General features: G+C 42.1%; 1 protein-coding gene and 1 non-coding gene across 2 annotated transcripts in view; one reads left to right on the forward strand and one right to left on the reverse strand.

The window, feature by feature from the left end:
* Positions 1 to 20,965, reverse strand: part of LIPK (lipase family member K) — a 58,344-nt gene that overhangs the window by 8,484 nt on the left and 28,895 nt on the right. The window contains exons 2-7 of the mRNA XM_077751885.1: positions 15,322 to 15,437; positions 12,983 to 13,097; positions 9,876 to 10,074; positions 8,104 to 8,213; positions 6,641 to 6,777; positions 138 to 284 (exon numbers count right to left, since the gene is read on the reverse strand). Coding sequence (XP_077608011.1) covers positions 138 to 284; positions 6,641 to 6,777; positions 8,104 to 8,213; positions 9,876 to 10,074; positions 12,983 to 13,097; positions 15,322 to 15,426 — 813 coding nt within the window. The 5' untranslated portion in view covers positions 15,427 to 15,437. The remainder of the gene's footprint in view (positions 1 to 137; positions 285 to 6,640; positions 6,778 to 8,103; positions 8,214 to 9,875; positions 10,075 to 12,982; positions 13,098 to 15,321; positions 15,438 to 20,965) is intronic.
* Positions 15,884 to 16,074, forward strand: LOC144221435 (U2 spliceosomal RNA). Its single transcript, XR_013332075.1, has one exon. It is a non-coding gene; the product is annotated as a U2 spliceosomal RNA (small nuclear RNA).

Here is a 20,965-nt window from a genome sequence, read left to right on the forward strand (position 1 = left end):
GCTTTGATTGGAAGCCATCAACATGTAATTTCGATTCAGGAAACAAAAAGGAGATCTTGAGATATGATTACCATGTGATTCAGAACTCCTCTGTGCAACAAAATAATGCTTTTCTGGATCCAACTACTTACACATACCATGTTTAAGTTTTGGGGATCAAATCCACTCAAAGTAAAGAGGAAGTTGCTGCAGAGATGATGGAATAGCTTCCGGTTGCACACCTTGGTGGCAATGAACTGGTCAAAAAATGTATGAGGGTAGAACATCTTGTCACCAAATAATGCCTGCAAGATTAATTTAAGAGACCATCAGATTTCGTGGATGTGGATGTCAAAAGTGGTCATTCAGCCAAGGACTGGATGGAGGTGATATCTGCTCAGTGCTAGTCCTCAGTAAAATGGAAAGGCCTGTTAAATTTGGTTTTTAGTTCTCCCAACCCACCTTTGTGGTCTTCCCAACACATCTCTTGTTGCCTTTTCCCAAGGTCCTCTTCTTGGGATGTTTTACAGAACACCTTCTGAGAACCTAGCCACCGTAGGAAATCGGTAAGGCTTTGGAGTCACGGATACCTTGGTTCAGTTCTGGACTCTGTCTATATACCTTAAGGAAGTATTTAATTTCTATTATCCTGAACTTTCTCAACTATTAAATAGAAAATTAATATGCATCCAACCATGTTACGAAGGACTGTTTTGAAGATCATATGTCATGTTTAAAAGGTACCTACTGAATCTCCTAGCAAACATTCCCCAAACAATAACTATTATTATAAGTAGTGAATGATACAGACTTAATGAGCCATTCCTTCCAGAATCTTTTGATGAACTCTTCCAGAGGCAAAGCTTTTTTTTATAATTTTTTTATAGTTTATTTAATCTTTGAGACAGAGAGAGACAGAGCATGAGTGGGGGAGAGTCAGAGAGAGAGGGAGACACAGAATCTGAAACAGGCTCCAGGCTCTGAGCTGTCAGCAGAGCCTGATGCCGGGCTCGAACCCATGAACCATGAGATCTGACCCGAGCCAAAGTCAGAAGTTTAACCAACTGAGCCACCCAGGCTCCCCCACAGGCAAAGCTTAATCCCCCTAAGATGTATCTTTACTAGTGAAATTTCAGGCAATGTTGTCAGTGAGTTGAACTTACCTTTCGAATTTTAGGAATCCCTTCAAATTAGAACATAAATTCATATCAAACTCCTGTGCATATAAAACGAATCTTATTTTTGCTTCACAAAAACTAGTTTTATAATCTTAGGATAATAAACTAGATATGAAGATGAAACATCCATTTAATTAAACATCCATTTAATTAAACATCCATTGGAAACATCCATTTATATTAAAAACAACAACAACAACAAAGCAAAACAAATCTAGCTTATCTTTCTCCTGGAAGACTTTATTTAGATTAGATTGATTAGATTAGACTAAAACAATAATAGCTAGCATTTATTTTTACTGCACCAGTGCATGCTAAGATCTCACACTTTCTGTGGTAAACTCAGTCCAGTAAATTCCTACTGGGTAGAGTTGGTTGAATTCTGAATTTGAAAAGTGGTTATTTTATATGGTCAAAGGTAATCTTCATTTAATGGGATGCTTGCTATCTTCTGGAATATTAATGGAATCTCTGATACACCATGACTTCATCTACCCCTTCCTGTGGGGGAGGGGGAGGGAGGAAGGGAAAAAGGAGAGGCTACAATTGTTAAACTAGTTCAAATCATACTTCTTGAGGTCTGGAAAGCGATAATTAACGATGGCAGACATTATCTAATTTATCCTGGCCTCTTATTCATTTAGTCTCGATCCCTGGGACACTTGAACAATATATTAGATAATTTTTAAATCCACTTATAGAAACATAACACTTCCTGTGTAACCGTGTGCATGATAGTTAGTAGTAGGTTCAGACACATAGAACTTTTTTTAAAGAATGGTTTCTTCTTTTTTTTAAAAAAAGATTTTATTTTTAAGTAATATCTATACCTGGGGCACCTGGGTGGCTTAATCAGTTGAGCGTCTAACCCTTGATTTTGCTCAGGTCATGCTCTCATGGTTTGTGAGTTCAAGCCCTGCATTGGGCTCTGTGCTGACAATGATTCTCTCTCTCTCTCTGCCCCTCCCTTGCTTGCTCTCTCTTGATCAAAATAAATGAAAAGAAACTTTAAAATAAAAAGTAATATCTAATACCCAACATGGGGCTCAAACTTACAACCCTGAGATCAAGAGTCACATGTTCTACCACCTGAGGCAGCCAGGTGCTCCTGCACTTACCTCTTAAAAGAACGTTTACATCTATTCTATGTTCTCAAGTGTGATAATCTAAATAGGCTAGCACATGAATAAGAGGCTAAGGTAGAAAGCAGGGTCTGGTTTAAATCAGTGAACATTTTTCTTTTTTCTTACGTTAAAAAAATTTTTTTTATAGTTTATTTATTATCCTGAGAGAGACAGGGACAGTGTGACCAGCGCAGAGCCCCAGGCTGGGCTTGAACTCACAAAACTGTGAGATCCCAACCTGAGCAGAAACCAAGAGTCCACCACCTAACTGACTGGGTCACCCAGGCACCCCTTAACATTTTTATTTTTCAACTACCAATATCTTCATCATCCACACTGGGCAGAAAATCCATGTGAAAAGCAAGTGCCAGTTCAGAGAAGGGAGCAACCACGAAACATGAGGTGAAGAAAGAGGTTAGGGGTGCCCTGGTGGCTCAGCTTGCTAAGCGTCCAACTCTTGATTTCACCTCAAGTCATGATGTCATGGTTTGTGAGATCGAGTCCCGTGTCGGGCTCTGTGCTGACAGCATGGAGCCTGCTTGGGATTCTCTCTCTCTGACCCTCCCCCACTCATATGCACTCTCTCTCAACATAAATAAGTAAGCATTTAAAAAAGAAAGAAAGAAAGATGTTATATCTGCCATAAAGGGTCCTTGTTCTTTATTCTGACAGCTGGAATTTCCAAATAGAGAGTGAATTAGCATGGCAGTCTCTGACTTTACCTCTACATGTATGCAGCAAAACTACTGTATATTTACCCAGGGGCACATAATTGCTCCTTCCCCCAACCAAAAGGAGAGGAGAGTAACGCAGGCCAGCCAGCCACACAGCACCCATGTGTATAGCGTGGTAAAAGCAGCTTGTAGAATGTAATTCCAAGTTCGTTCTGGAGGGGGCGTGTCTGTCACATAACGTGTGCTCTTTGGTATCTGTGTGAATTTAAAACTGCACCCCTTCTTTTGGACACATGGCTCCAGGTCACATGATTTGCCAGGCAGACCAGAGGCTGGATGCCGCTGTTGGGGGCTTGCTGATCTGGGCAACTTGTGCACAGCTGGGCATAAGGATCCAGGACTGACTTCTTCAGGTTGGCATTGAAAAGGTGGGGAAGTGAGTACACAGAAGAAAGAGCACCCCCCACAGATGCCCTGGTCAGATCTGGGTTCCAGTTCTGGTTCTGTCACCACTAGCTGGGTCATTCGGGACAGGCTGCTTAGCTTCTTGAGGCCCACGGTTTTCTTTTAAGAAATGAAGACAATACTAGCAATCCTTACTGTTTAGATAACATGTAAGGAGCAGAGGGTCAAAGCACGCTATATCAGACAGAAGATAGAAGACAGAACACGTAAGTGCCCAGAGGCCAAACAGGGGGCGGGAGAGGAGTTGATGAACTATTGGCAAACAGGAAATCTGAAATGCCAAGTGCTCCGGCTTTGAATCCAAAATAAACTCAATTGATACTACTAGATAATATCTACTGAGCACCTGGTGTAGGCCAGGTACGATGCTTAAACATGTATCATCTCAATGAATCTCTCAAACAACTTGACAAGGTTTACCCGTGTTTTACTCATTCATTCATACATGCATGCATTCATTCATTCACCTTCAACTTTTTAGAGGAATAACTGACACTATAAGACATTAAATTGTCTTATAAATGAAAGTTTGTACACTTTGACCTACATCTCCCCATTTCTCTCTCCTCTAGCCCTTAGTAACCACCATTTTATTCCCCTTTTCTATGAAATTGGCTTTTTAATTTTAGATTCTATATATAAATGATTCAATACAGAATTTGTCTTTCTCTGGCTTATTTCATTTGGCGTAATGTTCCCCAGTTTCATCCGTGTTGCAAATGGCTGTATTTCCTTACTTTCTTTTGGCTTTTTAATATTCTTTTAAACTTTTCCATTTTAATTTGTTGAGACATCTCTATACTGTTTTCCCTAATACTATACTAATATACATTACTAATATACTAATATACTATACTAATTTACGTTTCCAACAGCAGTGTATAAGGGTTCCCTTTTCTCAACGTCCTTGCCAACATTTGTTATTTACTGTTGTTTTGATGATAGCCATTCTAGAGGTGACTGGATAGCTTGGGCGGTTAAGTGTCTGACTCGATTTTGGCTCAGGTCATAATCTCACGTTTCGTGAGTTCAAGACCCACATCTGGCTCTTGGTTGGTAGCTGGGTGACTGCTTGGAATTTGCTGTCTCCCTCTCTCTCTGCCTCTCTCCAGCTCATGATCTCCCTCCCCCTCTCTCTCTCACAAAAATAAATAAACATTACGAAAAGATAATAGCGATTCTAACAGGTGTGAGGTAATACTCCATTGTGGTTTTGATTTGCACTTTCCTGATGATGAGTGATGTTGAACATCTTTCCATGTATCTATTGGCCATTTGCATGTCTTCTTTGGAAAAATGCCCATTTTAAAAATGGATTACTTGCATTTTTGCTATTGAACTGTATGAGCTTTTTGCATATTTTGGTTATTAACCCCTTATCAGATACATGGTTTACAAATATTTTCTCCTATTCTGTAGGTTGCATCTTCAATATATTGAAATGTTTCCTTTGTTTCTTTTCTTTTCACAGAAATAGAAAAAGAAACTATCTTAAAATTTGTGTGGAAATACAAAGACCCCAAATAGCCCACAATCTTATGAAAGTAGAACAAAAGTGAAGGCATCACACTTCCTGAGTTCAAACTATATTTCAAAGCCACAGTAATCAAAACAGTATTGTACTAGCATAAAAACAGGTGCGTAGAGCAGTGTATTAGAATAGGAAGTCAGAAATAAACCCACTCTTACGGTCCACTAAACTTTGACAAGGATGCTCTGAACACAATGGGAGAAAGATGGTCTCTTCAGTACAGGGTGTTCGGATAACTGGATAGTTGCGTGCAAAAGAATGAGGCTGAACCTGTCGGTTATACCACTCACAAAAATTAACTTGAAATGGATTAAGAACGTACATTTAAGACTTGAAGCCATAGGGGTGCCTGGATGGTTCAGTCGGTTAAGTGTCTGACTTTGGCTCAGGTCATGATCTCAAGGTTCGTGGGTTTGAGCCCCGCATCGGGTTTTGTGATGACGGCTAGCTCAGAGCCTGGAGCCTGTTTCAGATTCTGTATCTCCCTCTCTCTCTGACCCTCCCCTGCTCACATTGCCTCTCTCTCTCTCAGAAATAAATATATAAATAAATAAAAACATTAAAAAAAGACTTGAAACCATAAAGCTCCTAGAAGAAAACATAGGGGGAAAAGCTCTTGACATTGGTCTTGGCCAATGATTTCCTGGATAAGACAGCAGAAGAACAGGCAATAAAAGCAAAAATAAACAAATGGGACTAAAAAGCTTCTGCACAGCAAAGGAAACATTTCAATATACTGAAGATGCAACCTACAGAATGGGAGAAAATATTTGCAAACCATATATCTGGTAAGTCAGAATCTATGGCTCCCATAAAGATTATCTTACTTTCGTTTACTTTAATTGAAATCACCGAACACAAGGATCGCTCTTAGTCTGCCATGGGAGAAGCCCATTATCAATCTGGAAGAGAAAAACATACTAAGCTGCATGGACCAATTCACTTCCACCGAGTAACTGACCAGATTACTTAGCCATCAGCTATCACAGAGAATCTGGAGTTCAGGATGGTGTCGATTTTGAGGAGGTGACAGACTGAGAATCTGTGAAGTGTGGGCAGTTGAGTAAGGCTGGACTTTTAGTGAAAGGGGAAGGTATGGTCTATGTAAATCACCACAGCTAGAAGTAGGTGACACTTATTAAAAGCTTATAACATGCAAGGCCTGGTTCTAAGGTATTCACATGTCTGAACTCAGTCCTCACAGCAGCCCTAGGAGTAGGAACTATTATGATTCCCATTTATAGATGAAGAAAACGATTCACAAAACATTGCAGCTCTTGACCTAGCTAGCTAGGATCCAGCCCCACGCCATCTGGCTCCATGCGGTGATCTTAACTACCACCCTATACTGCTCCTGAAAAACTAGGGCTGCTAGAGAGAAATTTAACCTACTAGATTAAACAAATCAATTCATCGAATCAGCATTTGCTTTATCTGGGATTGAGGGATGACCTGGACAGAAGCCTTTAGGCGTGGATTTAAACAGTAGGGTAGAAAGGCATCAGAGGGAGCTCTCTGAACCCTATCGGTAAAATTACATTATTGGCACACCTCTATTGATAGCTTACATCTGTTAGAGTCTCAGAAGCTTATAAAATGCCATTTTCTCTAAGGTTCTCTTCTCTTGAAATCAGTGAAAATGGAGCTAGTTTTAATTACTACAGATTTAAACCTGGAGGAGACACATACCTTGACGACTTTTCTGGAAAGAGTTGTTAATTTCTTCATAGGACTTTGAGTGTATTTCACCGTGATGACTGGAGCCAATGCAAAAAATATCTTAATCCTTTTCGCCAGCTCTGGATTCGTAGAGAATGCTATGAAAGCTGAAAGGGAAGAAGACACTAGTTTATAGATTTCTTTTTTTTTTCTTTCATAGTTTATTGTCAAGTTGGTTTCCATTTAACACCTAGTGCTCATCCCCACAAGTGCCCTCCTCCAGGCCCATCACCCCCGTTTGTTCTCAGTATTCAAGAGTCTCTCATGGTTTGCCTCCCTTCCTCTCCTCAACTATTTTTTACCTCTCTCTTTCCCCATGGTCCTTCCCCATTAGGGAAGAATTCTCTAAACTTCTCAAGAATGGGATTGGCTAATTCAAACCACAGTGACTTCCCTGTCCCTGGAGAATTTAAGTCTACTCACAGAGAGTGTTGCAGAAATGGCTCAAACACCCATGTGGGGCATGTCTAGTAAGCCATTCTCCTTTGGCAATGCTCTTTAGTATTAGACAACATTGGACTATAATTGTAGCCTCCCATTCGAGTGTGAAGACTCGAGCATATTACCTCCAGCTTTCCCAATCTGTAAATGTGGAAAATAGGATCCTTTGCAGATGATTCTTTTGAAGGTTAAATTACATATGTATAAAACTGAAGGTATAATTTGGCATTCTCACCATTAGAAAGGATTTCCAAATTCAGCCATTTGTAAAACATGGATGATAGTGATCTCAAATGTTGTAGGTTGCAGTGAGAGGTGTACGGAAGATGCATTGCATAGTAGAGGCATGGAAAGATCTGCTTTATACCAGACACCCGATTAGGATTCAGATACAGAAAAGAGTCTGGTGGAAATGTTGTTGGTAGGGTTGAGGTGCCTAGCTAAATGGGGACCAGGGAAGGGAGTGAGGTGCCTCACGTCATTGCCCACGTGGCCTCAGGGCCTGCGGGAACTGAAAAAAAAACAAAAAACAAAAAAAAACCACTGATTGTGACATTGAGTCCCCATGATTTGTAATTCTCTTCTTTCTTTTTGATGTCTTCATTAGACAGCAAGTTCTTTAAGGGAAAGATGCATATCATTTTTAGCTCTGCCTCCCCAGCCTCTAAACCAGTGTTTGCCAAATGTGTGTGGTGTACACAAATGAATAGTTTTCTCTCGCTTGGGCTTATCTATCAATCTCCAACAATCTCGAAACCCAGTCATGGGGGGGCAGTGTGTGCGTGCATGCGTGCGTGTGTGTGTGTGTGTGTGTGTGTGTGTGTAAATCCCTGTTGTCATCCTTGTTTTAGCTACCAGAAACCAGCCAGAGGAAATGGTTTTCCAGGTCTAGTCTGCAAGCCAGAGGCACTGCACAGATGGAAGTTGTCCTGACCCCTTCTGTGAATACAGAAGTCCCCTGACACTCTCAGATCACACCTGCCCAAACACACCGATGGTGGTGCCTTGGGAGTGGCCCACGTAGTAGAGTCGCTCTTGTCCCGTTTTCTCTGCAATAAAATTGATTGTGGATGGAAGGTCGTAGTTAGCCATCTCATCCAAACTGCCAAAGACAAAGAACAACAGAATTGGAAAAAAAAAATCTCATGGTCAGGCCTGTAGTGTTCGAACACATTTATTGCAAACATAGATACTTAGCTCTTGTCAATTCAAGACTGGAGTCAATATATGACATTAGGCATCTCTGTAACTTCTGAGGATGTCACCTTGACTGTTAAGAAACCAGAGGCAGATAAATCTGCTTTGCAAAGGCCCACAGAGGGTCCCGTAAGGCTAGTCATGTTTCACTTAATGATACAGCAGATTTCCCAAACTCCCTTGAGAAGAACAGTTCCTGGAATGCTTACTTTGAAAACAGAATAAAGCAAGTTGATTTGTAGACCTCAACCCAGACAGACGGAATGAGAATTTCTGGGGAAGAGGCCTGGTAACCTGCATGTATAGATTACCTAGGGCATCATCATGCCCTTTGTAATCATGCCGTGACCCAACAGCATTGGGGTATGGAATCAGGAAGAGCCACATGGCTTCTAGGAATGAGGCCAAGGAACAAATGACTTTAGTGATCTTCAAGGTATGGTTCTTAGCTCCTCAGCGTGGGGGTTCCCCCTGTGGGGAAGCAGACAGTGCTCCAGGGGCACTGCTCCTCAGTCATTCTGTGGTCAGGCTTTCTCTCTATGTCCCCAGTACCTGGCTCCAGGGCAGGCTTCAGCCCCGCCAGCTGTGGTTTCTTCACGACTGAGTGAAGAAACACTTGAGATGTCATCTGTGCACACTCACTCCGGTCTCCCGCCTGGCTTATCATGGATGTTTAGGCTCAGAATTTTCACCCAGAATCTTGTTTCTGGTCCCATTTCTCGATTGGTTTCCTTTTTCCTCTTCAATAAGCACATCATGTAACTTTCCTTTGGGGTCCACACTGACAAAGTGATAGTCCTGGAATTAACCTTTCTAAAGATGACCTTTGCATTTTGATGGGGTGTTTTTTTTTTTTTTTTTGCATATATACCTTGCACGCGCGCGCGCACACACACACACACACACCCTCCACACAAGTGGAAGTTTATTATTTTTATTTATTAAAAATGTTTTTCAATGTTTATTTATTTTTGAGAGAGAGAGAGAGAGAATGAACAGGGGAGGGGCAGAGAGAGAGAGGGAGACACAGAATCAGAAGGAGGCTCCAGATGCCGAGCTGTCAACACAGAGCGACGCAGGACTTGAACTCAACATGTGAAATCATGACTTGAACTGAAGTCTGACACTTAACCCACTGAGCCACCCAGACGCTCCAACAAGTGGGGTTTTTAAAACAAACATCAATGCAATGAATAAGGACATCTCTTCAGAGCCTGGGAAGAAAGCTTGGGTAGAGGAAGACATGCTTGTTTCCTTATTGTGTATTCCACTGGGTGTACTTGCACAGTACATATAAATGAACAAAGCAGGGGCACCTGTGTGGCTCAGTTGGTTGGGCATCCAACTCTTGGTTTCAGCTCAGGTCATGATCTCGTGGTTCGTGAGATCAAGCCCCATGTCGGGCTCTGCACTGACAGCAGTGAACCTGCTTGGGATTCTCTCTCCATCTCTCTCTGCCCCTCCTCTGCTTGTGCTCTCTCTCTCTCTCTCCCTCTCAAAATAAATAGACACTAAAAAAATAAATAAATGAACAAAGCACACACTTTATCAGTACGTAACTCTTTACCTGAAGGCCCAGAATTCTCGCGATTGGGGTGAAAATTTCAGGTGTTTTCTGGACCAGGTGTTCCCTCTGCTGTTCCCCAGCCACACGTCGTAACCAGCATCTGCCAGAAGGAAAGCCAAGCTGTTGTTCGGAAGGTTACAAATCCAGTTGCTGGCAGATGCGATCAATCCGTGTTGCAAATACACAACAGGCTTTGGAGCTGCAAGACAAGGCGACGAGAATTTCACGTCTGAGCCCTCTGAGCATCTATTGGAAGATTCTCTTCCTAACTTCCTCTATAGGACAGAGGTTAAGGGCTGAAATGTGGCACCGGGTAAACCTGGGTGCTAGTCTTTTACGAACTACTTACTTCATAAGTAAGCAAGTTATAATCCTGTTTTTCTCCTTGTAAAATTTGGATTATAAATAATATATGGTGTTGTTCCATTGGTGCTGGAGTCAGGATGCTCTTGCTTAGAATCTATTCTGCTATGCATGAACCCCTTTGTACCTCAGTTGACTTATCTGTATAATGGGCACTAGTAACAACTGCTATCTCATAATACAATCACAGGAATTAAATTAGAATTAAAATACATAAAAGGCTGTCCAACACAATAAATCACCTCTCTATTATTATTATTTCCTGTGATAACATTTTATTTCTCAAGGAGTCTCTGATTACAAAACTGAATTTTCCTTGAGATAATAACAGCAACAATAAACACGCCAATTTTGAGTACTGCCGAATGCCAGGCACTAGGCTAGATTTTACACACACCGCATAGTTTCATTTACACTGTCGGGAAGCAAAACGCAAGATGTTCAGTGAGATGTTATGTGAGATAAAAGTGTTCCCTTGAGATAAAAGTCCTGCTCACACTGTAGAAGTGGAACAGCTTGACGGAGAAGAAAAGAAAAGGGGGAGGTAGGGAGGTGGTGCTGAGACACAGACAACAGAGAGAGCAGTGGCCGCCATCTTCCTGGCTTTTACAAATGGTCTGTGGTCCTGTGCTGGTACCCATGACCCCCTCAGCTCACTTGGGGCTCAGCCCGCTTCCTGGGATCAGGCAGGCTACACTGGGCTCCGGGAGAGGCCTCAGCCACCCTGATGCAGGGAACGGAAGCCTATGTCCATTCACTTGACCTTTCCAGGGAATGGAAAGAAGAGGTGTTACTAATTCTCCTAAGTTATTGCCAAAGCCTGATCAGAAGCCGTAGGCCCTCCCTGATCTGAGCCCCCGGCAGCTTCTCATCGCAGAGACAGCCGTCCAGTTCACACATCTTGGCAGCTCCCCCACAGAACTGAAATCAAGGTTTGGGCAAACAAAGTTCTCTTGAGTGTTTACAAAGGTAATGGAGTTATCTGGGAGGTGGCGATTGGTTCTGTAGAGTCAACAACATCTCCCTCTGTTTTTGAAAATCTATATTTTCCCTTCACATGATTAACCATTGTGATCCTGGGAGGTTTTGTTATACAACACTCCAAAGTATCGAAGGAGCTAAGAAACGAGAGAAGGAAGCACACAAGGGCTTTGCCACGTGACTTCTGCTTTCCCCCACAGGGCGGCCATCTGTACTGTAGGGAGCTACACGTGGCTCTTTAACTAAGTTTAAGTATAGTACTAATATGTCAGATTTGATTTTTTAATGTTTATTTATTTTTGAGAGGGAGAGAGAGAGAGACAGAGCATGAGCAGGGGAGGGGCAGACAGAGAGGGAGACGCAGAATCCGAAGCAGCCTCCAGACTCGAACTCACAAAGTGGGACTCAAACTCACGAACTGTAACATCATGACCTAAGCCGAAGTTGGACCCTTAACCAACTGAGCCACTCAGGCAGATTTATTAAAACATGAAGTCCCAATGACTCAGGAAGAGAACTAATTACAAATGAAGTAAGCTGGAAAGCTATCACAGTAGCTGAAGCAAAGCTGATGATCATGTCCAAGCCTAGACCTGAGGAATCCTGAAGCTGAGACAAGTTTTTGGAGGAGGGAGAAATTTAGAGGCTAAATTGATAGATCTTGGTGATTGGATGGATATAGGAAGCAAGGGAGAAAAAAGTATCAAGGTGACCCCTTGGGTTCTAGATTTTAGGACTGAAGAGAGCATATCTCTAGAATACCCTTTGTTTTTGTGGGTTTTTTTTGTAAGAAGGACAAAGTGATGCAGAAAAAACAACTAAATTAACAGTGTATAGTTGACCTTTGAACATCATGGGTTTGAACCTTGTTGGGTCCACTTATATGCGGAGTTGTTTTTGAGACATACAGTACAATACTAGAAATGTATTTTTTTAAATGTTTTATTTATTTCTAGGAGAGAGAGAGAGAGGCAGCATGAGCAGGGGAGGGTCAGAGAGAGAGGGAGTCACAGACTGAAACAGGCTCCAGGCTCTGAGCTTGCAGTCAGCACAGAGCCCGACGCGGGGCTCGAACCCACGAACCGTGAGATCATGACCTAAGCGAAAGTCGGACGCTTAACAGACTAAGCCACCCAGGGGCCCCTAGAAATGTATTTTCTATTCCTTAAGATTTTTCTAATAACATTTTCTTTTCTCTACCCCTACTTTATTGTAAGAATACAGTATATAATACGTATAACATACAAACTATATGTTAATTGACTGTCTATGTTATTGATAAGGTTTCTGGTCAACATTAGGCTATTAGTAGTGACGTTCTGGGGGAGTCAAAAGCTGTATGTGAGCATTCAGCTGCTTGGAGTGGGGGTAATAGTGTCCCTAACTCCCATGCTGTTTGAGCCAACTGTATATCTAAATGCTTTCAAAAGTCCCAAGGATTATACAAGTGAAATGGAGTCGTAGCAGTGGAGGTGATGAGTTTCTTCTAGAAAAGGCCAGACCTTATTTCATTTATTTGGGTGCTTCCACATTTGGAGCATAAATGTTTACAATTGTTATGTCTTCTTGGTGGACAGACCCTGTAATTATGATGTAGTGCCCTTCTTCATCTCTTGTTACAGTTTTTATTTTAAAGTCTAGATTGTCTGATATAAGGATGGCTCCCAGACTCTGTTTCAGAACACAAGCTGCCCTGTTACTGTCAGCAGACCTAGGAATCTCTACTTTAGGCATGATTCCTCCCAAAACAAAATAAATCCTACCTTTTGTTGGACATCCTCTTCCATGGGGAATCCTGTAAGTTCCGAGGACATAACCATCTTTGGTCACAACGTCATACTCTTCGTAAGGATAACCCCAGTAGGAAATAATCTGGCTCTGAAAAGAGGAGAGGAAAATAGACACATTCATGATGTCATCTCTTGAGAAATTGCAGTGTGGTGCTTTATGTGATACACCTGCTGTTCCACTATGCACTGGTAGAAGTGAAGGTAGAGACAGAAGGCAGCAGGAAAATCAGGATAACTTGAGGACGGTTTTAGAAGAGGTTGCATACGGAGGTGTGGGAAGGCGAGGTAGGGTGACCGTACATCCTGGTTTGCTGGGCTTGGTATTATGAATGCACTCGGGTTCACTCTTACAATGTTCGAAAACGAATTATATGATCATCTAACGAGGGAAACCATGGGGGGCTGTGCGGTACCCTGTGGCTAGTTATGAGTGAGTTGTTCCCAGCCATCCATGAAGGGAGGTGGGAGAAAGTGCTCACCAGGCTCAGAATGAGATAGGGAGAAAAGGGCACATGGAGAGGAAGTCTGACCTTTAGCAGAGGGGACAGCCCACCTAGGGTGACCTCATGGAGGAATCCAGGGCAATAAATCATCTGATCTCACCCTCCTCCCTCCTTCTGAGCTCCTGCTCAAGATCTCAACTGGCTGAACTGAACTGAAAACCAAAGTCAAGGGAACTTGTTGCCCCAGTTCTTATAGGTCAGCTTCTGGGCAGAGAGAAAGGTGTGAAGAAGACAGAGTGGACCCACATAAAAGCAATGTTCCGCACAGATATACACGCAGGAGGGGAAGTACCATTTACTGGTCATCTTCTGCACAGAACAGAGTTTATATCCCCTGCTTTTTAAAATCTTTCCAACAGGCCTTTGAGATGGGATTATGCTCATTCACAGTTGAGAAAATGGAGTCTCAGCGAGATGAATAATCTACCTGAGATTGTACTCTAAGAAGAGCTAAGGACAAATATGAAAGTCTAAGTAAGTTTAGCTCCAAAGCTCATGCCTTGACCACAGGATTATGCATTTGCCCATGTAAGGTGCACCAGAGGTGTGCATATATTATGGGACTATTTAATCCAGGGGTTATGAATCTAGATTCTAGAGACAAACTGTATGGCATCAAACTCGAGCTCTTTCTCTTATTAGCTAGGCAACTTTGGGCAAGTTATTTAACCTCTTTGTCCCTCGTTTTCCTTGACTGTACAATAAAAATAATACTAGTGTCTCTTCACAGATTTGTTCTGAGGGTTATACATAAAATATCTACAACTACTTCTGGCATGAAGTAAGTGCTCTGTAGACGTTTATAATTCTTGTTGTCTTTATAGGATAATTAAGAGCCCAAAAGCACCCAGACCAGGAAGGAAGAGAATGTGTGTGAATATGACAGGAAGAGGGAAATTTCGGTTTGAGGACACACAACGATAGACTGTGAGTTCAGCCATGTAGGAGGTTAGGGGCACCTGCTGGAGAGTGTGGAGAGAGGAGCACACAGGACACTAATTAGAAACTTGGACAATTTCATTCTTCTTAAAGTTCTAATACAAACTTGGCATTGGTGAGGACATCAGTGGTGCATAATGTATACAAGCTGTGGAGTATCCCATTGGAATGAAGCCTAAGGGTGGAAATTGTCAGTCATTTGCCTTTTTTCTTTTTTTCTCTCTCTCTCTTTCCTTTGTTCTCTTTCTTTCTTCCTTCCTTCCTTCCTTCTTCCTTCCTCCCTGCCCCTTCCCTCTCTTTCTTTCTTTCTCCCTCTTTCTTTCTTTTTCTTTTTTTCTTTCTTTCTTCCTTCCCTCCTTCCTACTTTCCTTCCTTCCGTCCTTCTTTTCTTTCTTTCTTTGACTAGCATATGATCCCATTCCACTTTTGATATAAATTTCTGCATGTTAAGAGACTTTCAGTTATAACAACCAAAACCACTTCTGGCTGGTTAAACTAAAAAAAAGTACGTAGACACAGCTCACGAATCAAAGACACTGCTCTAGACAAAGCTTGCGGGAGAATGCTAGGGTGCTCTGTAAAGGTCGTCAGTATGAACTCACAAGACTGCTCTTCAGGAAACCACTGTCAGATGGGAGGTCAAGCCACCAGGAAAAGGCATATTACTGTCCCCACTTGGCTTAGGTCTTTCAAAGCTTAGATTAGCAACTTTCAGCTATTGGTTAGCCATGCCAGGGAATGGGGAGAAAGCACAGATTTAGTCAATGTAGAACTGGTTGTGGACAAGCACATTGATCATATCTAAACTATTATATATAAAATATATCGATACTTCTTTATCTTATTTTTGTTTCTTAATGAACAACTTACAATATTCATAGTAGCTTCAGGATTTGTGATGCCTCCTATCTTGTGATAACCATACACAGGTCCAAAAAGAAGCATCCAGTAGGCTGCTGCAAAAGGCCACCACATTGGGGGTCTGCCTGGGAAAGGAAATATCAACATACGTGTCATCAAACAGAATTCTAAAAGTGAACTTTCGTGGAATCCTTCCTCAATACTACTGCGGAAGAGCATAGGAACATGCTTCTCGGTTATACTTTACCAAGCAATTAACTTAATATTTAAGACTCATTCCATGAAAAATACCAAATTATAAATTTTTACTAAGAAAGAAGGAGGGAAGGAAAGAAGAAAGGAAGACATCAACATCAAGTAAGTCTCCAACAGATAGCTGGACCAAAGTAGGGAATGTAGAATTTGCAGAAAAAGAAATATGATGGCCAATATACTAATGGAGCATACCTAATATTTCTAGTTGTCAGATAAATTAATTCTTTTTCTTGTCATCATGAGAGTAAGTTCTGGCATAACCTTTTGGAGAAAAATTTATTAACATGTCTTGTAAATTTAAAAATATTCATGCCTTAATTCTTCTTGGTCTTTTGGCTAAGATCAAGTGTAGTATCTGTTCTTATCAGTGTAATGTCTCATACGCCCTCTACCCGAGGACTATATATTAGATAGATTTCTGGAACTAGCAGATAGAATAGGAGCTTGCTCCATTCCCTCCATGCATCCACCTGGCATTTCAATAAGTATAAGAACAGTGCACCCCGTTGGTGGAACAACAACAAAATTCATATCTTTCACTCAGTAATTCTATTTCCAGCAATCTATACAAAGGAAAACAATATACATGTAATAATAATAAAACATATATTATAAAATCATTCCTGGTTGTATATCTTAATATAGTGAAACTTACCAAATAAGAGACTGATAAAATAAATTATGGGTGAGGAAGAATGAATTATTCAGCTATCAGGTGTGTTCATATGTGTTATGTGAAATTTCTATTTATAATCTTGAAAGAAAAACAATGTAACTTGTGCATATGTTTTGAAGCCCAATGATAAAACAAATTATAAAGAGAGGAAAAAAAAAAAAAAAGACTGTCACCAGCCAAACCCTTCATGACTGACCCCAAGACCTGACCTTTACTGCCCACCTGCCTGTATCTATGTGTGTCCACATTTTCCTAGAGTTCTTTTCTTCAGCTTATCTCTTAACTCAGGAAAAAACCATGATGGGCACAGTATCCTGTGACGGAAGCAGAAACAGCCCCTCAAGCAATAATGACTGCCAGGAGGAAGAGGTGTGGTGGCCCAGACCACCCGGACCAGTTTGAGCTCAACCAAGGACTCAGGCCTGCGCAGAGGACCATGGTGGGAGCAGCTGTTAACCTCTACCTCATGATAATACTAAACTCCCCACCCAAGGGGGGGCACAAGGCTCATTTACATAAGATACAACTGTGTATAGCATGTTTCCTTAAGGTGCATGTAAGACCTTCTGCTTACCTCTATATTCGTTGACAAGGCTCCCCTATCTAAAGATTCATTCTAACCCTGCAAGAAAGGACCCTATCCACCCTTACTAGGGGATTCCTGGCTTTGGAAGTTATTCCCCGTGACCTCCTTATTTGCTGCAAATAAAGTTTATTTTGTGCAAACACTCCACTTGGTGTCATCTGTACTTACAACTCCCCAAGGAGTGAAGTCACATGAGTTCAGTTCCATAAGTAGCAAATTTTAATTATGGCTATATCCAGATGGTGACTATTTGGGGGATTGTTTTCTCATTTTCTAGGACTTCCCGTGCTTTATAATTTTTTAATTTAATTTTTCTTTTTTGAGAGAGAGAAAGAGAGCACATGCATGCACACATCTGTGCATGAGCAGGGGAGGGGCAGAGAGAGAAGAAGAGAGAGCATCTCAGGCAGGCTCCACACTCAGCTCGAGCCCAAGGCAGGGCTCAATCTCACGACCCTAAGATCATGACCTGAGCCGAAATCAAGAGTTGGATGCTCAACCAACTGAGCCACCCAGGAGCCCCTATATATATTTTTATATCCAGTATTATATTATCTTAAGAAAAAAGTTATTTTTCAAATAGAAAATTCTAAAAATTATGGGGGAGAAAGATGATTATATTCCCCATTTGGCTTTGAAACCATTTAAGTGTACTTTTTTAATTAAAAAAATTTTTTTAGCTTGAGAGAGAGAGAGAGAGAGAGAGAGAATCTTAAGCAGGCTCCATACTCAGCACATAGCCCAACATGGGGCTGGATCCCATGACAATGAGATCAATGTCTGAGCTAGAATCAAGAGTCTGATGCTTAACTAATCCAACCAGCCACCCTGAAACCACTTAAGTTTAAAAGCAACAAATAAGTAAACAACAAAGACAGTAACACAGGAGGACACTTTGCAGGAGACTTCCCATTTAATATGGTCTTTACAAAGTGAAGATCTTCAAATTATGTCGGGAAACACACCCCATCTGCTACTATGTTCTTTTTCTTTTCAATATAAGACAGATGGTAAGTCGCACCCGGTAGGAAATGGAAGGAATTTTCAGAAGATGCCCTCGGTATTACAGAAAATTCCATGAATTTCTCTTCCAGGATTCATCAAGATCATAATCTCTGTTGAGTGTATGTATGAATATAGTTAATATGTATTATAATTAATATACTAGTAAATAAGTACTGTTGTACTAAATTTTGTGGTAAATAAGTGCTTTTATATTAATATAACACATTTGTATATAACTAATATTGTTTAATATAACTTAACTCTGGTGAATCACATGGTAGTGTTAACACCACCAACAGTAATAATTATCACTACTGTAACTATCTATTGAGAGCCTATTATATGCCAAGTTATGTGTCAGACATACATGATCTCATTTTGTTCTCAAAATTATCCGAAGCAATAAGAAATATTATCTCCATTTTATTTCAAATAAAATTGTGCCTTAAAGAGGTCAAGCCAGAGCTCCGAGTGATGGAGTCGGAATCTGACTCTTGTTGCCAGACCTTGAAGGGAATTTCCTGAGTATCTTGTGCTCTTGACCCCTTGGTCCAAGGGGAAAAGGTTTATAAGGCCCTCTGGCTACTAAGTGCCTGATTAGTGTCACCCAGACCACAGGCACCATGATTACCATAAAAACAAAACAAAACAAAACAAAACACACGGATGAGTCTTAGACCCACCCCAGTCAAACTGAAGGAGACTCTGGGGTGTGTGTGTGTGTGTGTGTGTGTGTGTGTGTGTGTGTGTGTGGCCAGGCACCTGCAATTTCAGATTCCAAGTGAATCATATGCCTTCCAAAGTGTGAGAAACAGCTAGATGGCTGGGTTCCTTGAGAAGAGAAATTTTTTTCTTCTCATTTCTGTCTCTCCGAGGGCTAGCATGGGGGTTCTCACAAACCCTGAGATCACAGCATGGAGGTTCTCATAAATGTCAAATAAATAAAAGGGTGTGAGACTGAATGAGTGCACGATTTAATCTTAAAGATGACCCCAAACTGACTCACCATTTCATTTTGCCAGCGAGCCCTCTTGCTCAACTGTAGACACAACAGTTAGAACCAGAAATAGAGCTCGACTCCCGCTCTAACTAGATAGAACCCGTAGTACTTACTCCTTATCGCACTTCCTTGACGCACTGACACAGACGTTTTGCAAGAACTTTCCAATCAGCAGACCAGGAAAGCGCTGATAGCAATAATGAAAGGCCTAGAAGACCACTCCCTACAGGGGCCCTTCCCTGCCCACGGTCACGCCCCTCCCCCCCATCCACGATGGTGCTCCCTGCCTGCTCTCCTGCACATACTTCACTCCCCCCAACCTCTCCCATAAAACTCTAGGGGTCCTTCTTGCTGCAGAGAGGTGGCATGTTAAGGCAGGAATGTGTCACCTCCCCTAGCTGCTGGCGCCCAAAATAAATCCTTTTCTCTCTTCCAAACCTTTTTCTGGCTTCTCTTGGGCCGAGTTTATCCGAGTTTGTTGAACAGCAGTGCGGGCAGGATGGCCCAGATCTCTGCTCTCTGCTCGGCCGGACCCTGGGGAGCAGCCCAGGGCTCGCCTGCTTGTTCTGAGTCAGTTGCTGTCATCATGGATCAGTAACAATTCATTGCCCACCCCCACTCCCCCCTACCTTCCTCCTCCCACCTCGGTGTCATTGGTTCTCTCTGACAGTTAGGCTTTGAGAGTTGATTACTCCCTTAATTAAGGATTTATCTTATGGGAAATCATTAGGGAATTTTTTTTTATTTTAATGATCTTTTGTCTCAAAGCATTTGCAATTTAGATGCTCCGGTTTCTGTGGAGTGGTTGGCATTTGAGGCCTCCGAAGTACAATCCCCAAAGCACATCCACCTCCCTTCTGTGAGGGGCTCCCTGGAGGGCCTGGGGAGGGGAGGGGTCTGGGGAGGGGGGAAGGGACAGGGCTGGGGAAAGGAAGGGCTGTGATGGTGCAGGGGAGCGGTGTTAGGTGGCTCCACCACCCTGTGCTGCTGGTAGAAAGAGCTGGAGTCTTTCCCGAGGGATGGTGCAAGAATGTACCAGTCATGACAGGCTGAGCTTGCAGCCGTGACATAGAGCCCATTTGGCCGCTTCGTTTCACACCTCTGTGCAATGGATCTGGGTTTGGAAGGGTGACACGTCCCCACCAGAGGAACCTGCGTGTTCCATCGTGTAGGAGTGGCAGGTTCTAAGCCTTTCTTCAGGCACCCCTCCCCAGGCCTGTGCTTACCTGGACTTTACAGGGGTGCGCCCCCTGCTCTGCCCTATTTGTGCCTCATAATATTAGCTTTAGTTGTTGGGTGAGTCTGCCCAACTTAGACACCTCTCCTTCCTGATACTCCAGAGTCCTCTTTTTTTCTAATGTGTTTCCATGACAGCATCTCACGGTGACATCCTGCTGGTTCACACCAGTGCACAGAGATGTTAGGACTAAGAACGCAGACACGATAAATTCCAGGGGTGCTCAGTCCTTAAAGATGACATCCTGGGGCCTCAAGTCTCCAGACTTAATCTTAATCAACATAGGTTATACGTATTTTCGATTTATATATATAAATATATATAATCTCTATGTAGATTATATTGATTTATCACTCTAAATTTTTTAATGTTTTATTTATTTCTGAAAGAGAGAGATTGTGTGAGCAGGGGAGGGTCATAGAGAGAGAGGGAGATACAGAATCTGAAGCAGTCTCCAGGCTCTGAGCTAGCTGTGAACACAGAGCCCGACGCTGGGCTCGAACCCACAAATCGTGACCTGAGCCAAAGTCAGACATTCAACCAACTGAGCCACCCGGGCACCCAATACTATTTCATAAGTCTTTTTAAGGACTGAAGTACGACATGGTCCAACTGAAACAAAAAAATATTTTTAAAGAATAAGACTGTAAGGACACAAGTCCAAACCATACAAACTCCATAACAGGCTTTAAGTTTCCCCTCTAAACTAGAAGGCCTAAGTTTCAGTCCCCCCGGAACTATCAGGCAGCTGCACATTGCCCAAGGCTGAAGAAACTGCCCACCACTTCACTCCACCACACTACCTTGGCAACGCCCAATCAAGAAAGGCCAGCAACTATAGATAAATCTCAGCTGCCTAATGTAAAAGTTAACCCATTAGTCGCCGAACAAGAC

This window comes from Crocuta crocuta, unplaced genomic scaffold (genome assembly GCF_008692635.1).
Source record: "Crocuta crocuta isolate KB4526 unplaced genomic scaffold, BGI_CrCroc_1.0 scaffold694, whole genome shotgun sequence".
NCBI lineage: Eukaryota > Metazoa > Chordata > Mammalia > Carnivora > Hyaenidae > Crocuta > Crocuta crocuta.